This window comes from Camelina sativa, chromosome 14 (assembly GCF_000633955.1).
Source record: "Camelina sativa cultivar DH55 chromosome 14, Cs, whole genome shotgun sequence".
Classification (NCBI taxonomy): Eukaryota; Viridiplantae; Streptophyta; class Magnoliopsida; order Brassicales; family Brassicaceae; genus Camelina; species Camelina sativa.
In genome coordinates, this window is record NC_025698.1 from 15045316 (window position 1) to 15048266 (window position 2951).

General features: G+C 44.4%; 1 protein-coding gene across 1 annotated transcript; it reads left to right on the forward strand.

Moving 5' to 3' along the window:
* On the forward strand, window positions 343-2951 carry LOC104743614. The gene is made up of 3 exons (XM_010464672.1): window positions 343-696; window positions 766-2192; window positions 2387-2951. The coding sequence occupies exons 1-3, from the start codon at window positions 343-345 to the stop codon at window positions 2949-2951; spliced, it is 2346 nt and encodes a 781-aa protein (XP_010462974.1).

A 2951-nucleotide genomic window follows, 5' to 3' on the forward strand; every position in this document is an offset into this window, starting at 1 on the left:
GCTAGAGACTAGGGTTCGGGAACAGAGGGCTCCAAGGTTGGGAAGTCGTTTATTTCCTGGCTGGTCTATTTTAACTAATTATGAATGTAGTCATCGGGGACGAATATGGGTCCTATGGAAGGATAATGTGAAGATGGATCCGTTTTATAAGAGTGAGCAGATGATCACCTGTTCCGTGAAGCTTGATGCTCAAACAGAAGTGTTTTTTTGCTCATTCATTTATGGTTTACACATGGCGGAGGCTCGGAAAGTCTTATGGCAGGAGATTAAAGATCACCATGACTCGCCTATTTTTCGAAATAAGCCCTGGACCTGTTTGGTGGTTTTAACGAAACGTTGGATATGCAGGAACACTCACGGGTTGATGATAACCCGATCATAACAGGTGGAATGAGGGATTTTCAAGCAGTATTTACTCATTGTTCCCTGTCGGATATTGCCTCTCATGGTCCGCTTTTTACTTGGTGTAATAAGCGGGAAAATGACTTAATTCACAAGAAACTTGATCGGGTGTTGGTGAATGCAGCTTGGGAACAGTTGTATCCGTATGCTTATAATGTGTTTGCAGCTGGGGGATGTTATGATCACTTGAATTGCCGGATCATGGTGAAGGGAGAGGGTGACAATCATGGTCGCAGGCGTAAACCCTTTAAGTTTGTCAATTTACTAACTGAAATGGAGGAGTTTCTACCATTAGTTGGTTCCTACTGGTAGAGCACTTTCCCTCTGTTTTTATCAACTTCCACTCTCTTCCGGTTTTCAAAGAAGCTTAAAGGGCTGAAACCGGCTCTTCGTTCTTTAGCAAAGCGTCGTCTTGGCAATTTGGTGTTAAAGACGAGGGAGGCTTTTGATGTGTTATGTGAAAAACAACAGGCCAACTCGACAAACCCATCATCTCTTGCGATGGAGGAGGAGAATGCAGCTTTTAAAAGATGGGATTTCTTGGTTGGGTTAGAGGAGAAATTTCTTAAGCAGAAGTCCAAGTTGCACTTGTTGAAAGTCGGTGATAAGAACAACACGGCTTTTCATCGAGCAGCTACGATTCAGAAAGCACAAAATACTATCAAGGAGATCCACTGCTCTGATGGCCGCATGGTTAAGAAAGAGGAGGAGATAAAAACTGAGGCTGAAAGACACTTTCCCGAGTTCTTGCAGCTCATTCCACCAGATTTTGAGGGTTCCACGGTTGAGGAACTTGAAAGACTTTTGCCTTTTCGTTGTTCTGTCGTTGATCAGCAAGCCTTGACCCGTGTTGTTTCAGGCGAGGAAATTAAAAAGGTCCTGTTTTCAATGCTAAATGACAAGTCTCCTAGACCTGATGGGTTCACGTCAGAGTTTTACAAGTCCACTTGGGAGTTGTTGGGTGCTGAATTCGTTCTTGCGGTGCAATCATTTTTCGCCAAAGGTTTCTTGCCGAAGGGTATTAACTCCACAATCCTTGCGTTAATCCCTAAGAAGGTATCTACCATGGAAATGAAAGATTATCGTCCCATTTCTTGTTGTAATGTGATCTATAAAGTTATTTCGAAGATCATTGCAAACAGACTTAAGAGAGTTCTGCCTAAATTTGTCTCTGTAAATCAGTCAACATTTGTCAAGGACCGTTTGTTGATTGAAAATGTGCTTCTCACCACTGAACTGATTAAGAACTATCACAAGGATTCCCTCTCTGGACGTTGTGCTATCAAGATTGATATTTCAAAAGCGTTTGACTCATTTCAATGGTCTTTCCTCTCAAAGGTCCTCTCTGCAGTGCAGTTCCCACCAACGTTCATTCATTGGATAATGTTTTGTGTTACCACAACTTCTTTCTCGGTTCAGGTAAATGGTGAGTTGGCGGGGTTTTTTAGGAGCTCTTGGGGACTTTCTCAGGGGTGTTCCTTATCACCGTATTTATTTGTAATATGCATGGATGTCCTCTCCAAGCTACTAGATAAGGCGGCCGGCGACCGACTATTTGGTTACCACCCCCGGTGTCAGAATCTTGGCCTTACTCACCTTAGCTTTGCTGATGATCTCATGGTGCTTTATGATGGTAAAGTACGGTCAATAGAGGGTATCGTAGAAGTTTTTACTCAGTTCTCCAAGATGTCTGGTCTATCAATCAGCATGGAAAAATCCACACTATATGTGGTAGGCAATGTACCTCCTCTTGACACTGCCGATTCCCATTTTCTGTTGGGTCTCTCCCGGTTTGTTATTTGGGACTCCCATTAGTCACCAAACGCCTTACCAATGTCGACTGTTTGCCGTTGTTGGAACAACTTTGCAAGCGAATTGGCTCGTGGACGGTCTGTCATCTCTTATTTGCGGGTCGTTTCAATTTGATATCCTCTGTTCTTTGGAGTGTTTGCAATTTTTGGATGGGGGGTTATCGCTTACCTAGGGAATGTATTACGGAGATCAACTCATTGTGTTCGGCTTTCCTCTGGTCAGGGACTGAGCTGAACTCACGAAAGGCAAAGGTAGCGTGGGAGGAGGTCTTTAAGCCCCGAACAGAGGGTGGTCTTGGGCTGCGGTCATTACAAGAGGCTAATACTGTTTGCTGTTTAAAGCTGATCTGGCGTTTGGTTTCGAATGGTGAGTCTCTCTGGGTGCAATGGGCACACACAAATCTGTTAAAAGGAGCTTCTTTCTGGTCGGTCAAAAGTACTTTAACATTGGGTTCTTGGATATGGACTAAGCTCTTAAAGTACAGAGATATGGCTAAGGGGTTTTGCAAGGTTGAAGTGGGAACTGGTGAGCACATCTCTTTCTGGTTTGACAATTGGTCTGATATGGGTATGCTTTCGGATGTGGTGGGGGAGAGAGGTGTTATTGAACTAGGGATTCCCTGGCGGAGTTCACTCGCAGAGGCATGGGCTCAGCGTCCTCGACGTCGACACCGTGCTGATCACCTTAATGCAATTGAGGATGCCATGAGAATGGGTCAGCAACAAGGCCAGCAGTGA

Bases quoted from the DNA above. Each gene is read 5' to 3' on its own strand.
- LOC104743614 (XM_010464672.1), top strand. From the start codon at position 343: ATGCAGGAACACTCACGGGTTGATGATAACCCGATCATAACAGGTGGA. The intron at 697-765 runs GTTGGTTCCTAC...CGGTTTTCAAAG, and splicing joins TGGAGGAGTTTCTACCATTA to AAGCTTAAAGGGCTGAAACC. The intron at 2,193-2,386 runs GTTTGTTATTTG...TCGCTTACCTAG, and splicing joins TTTCTGTTGGGTCTCTCCCG to GGAATGTATTACGGAGATCA.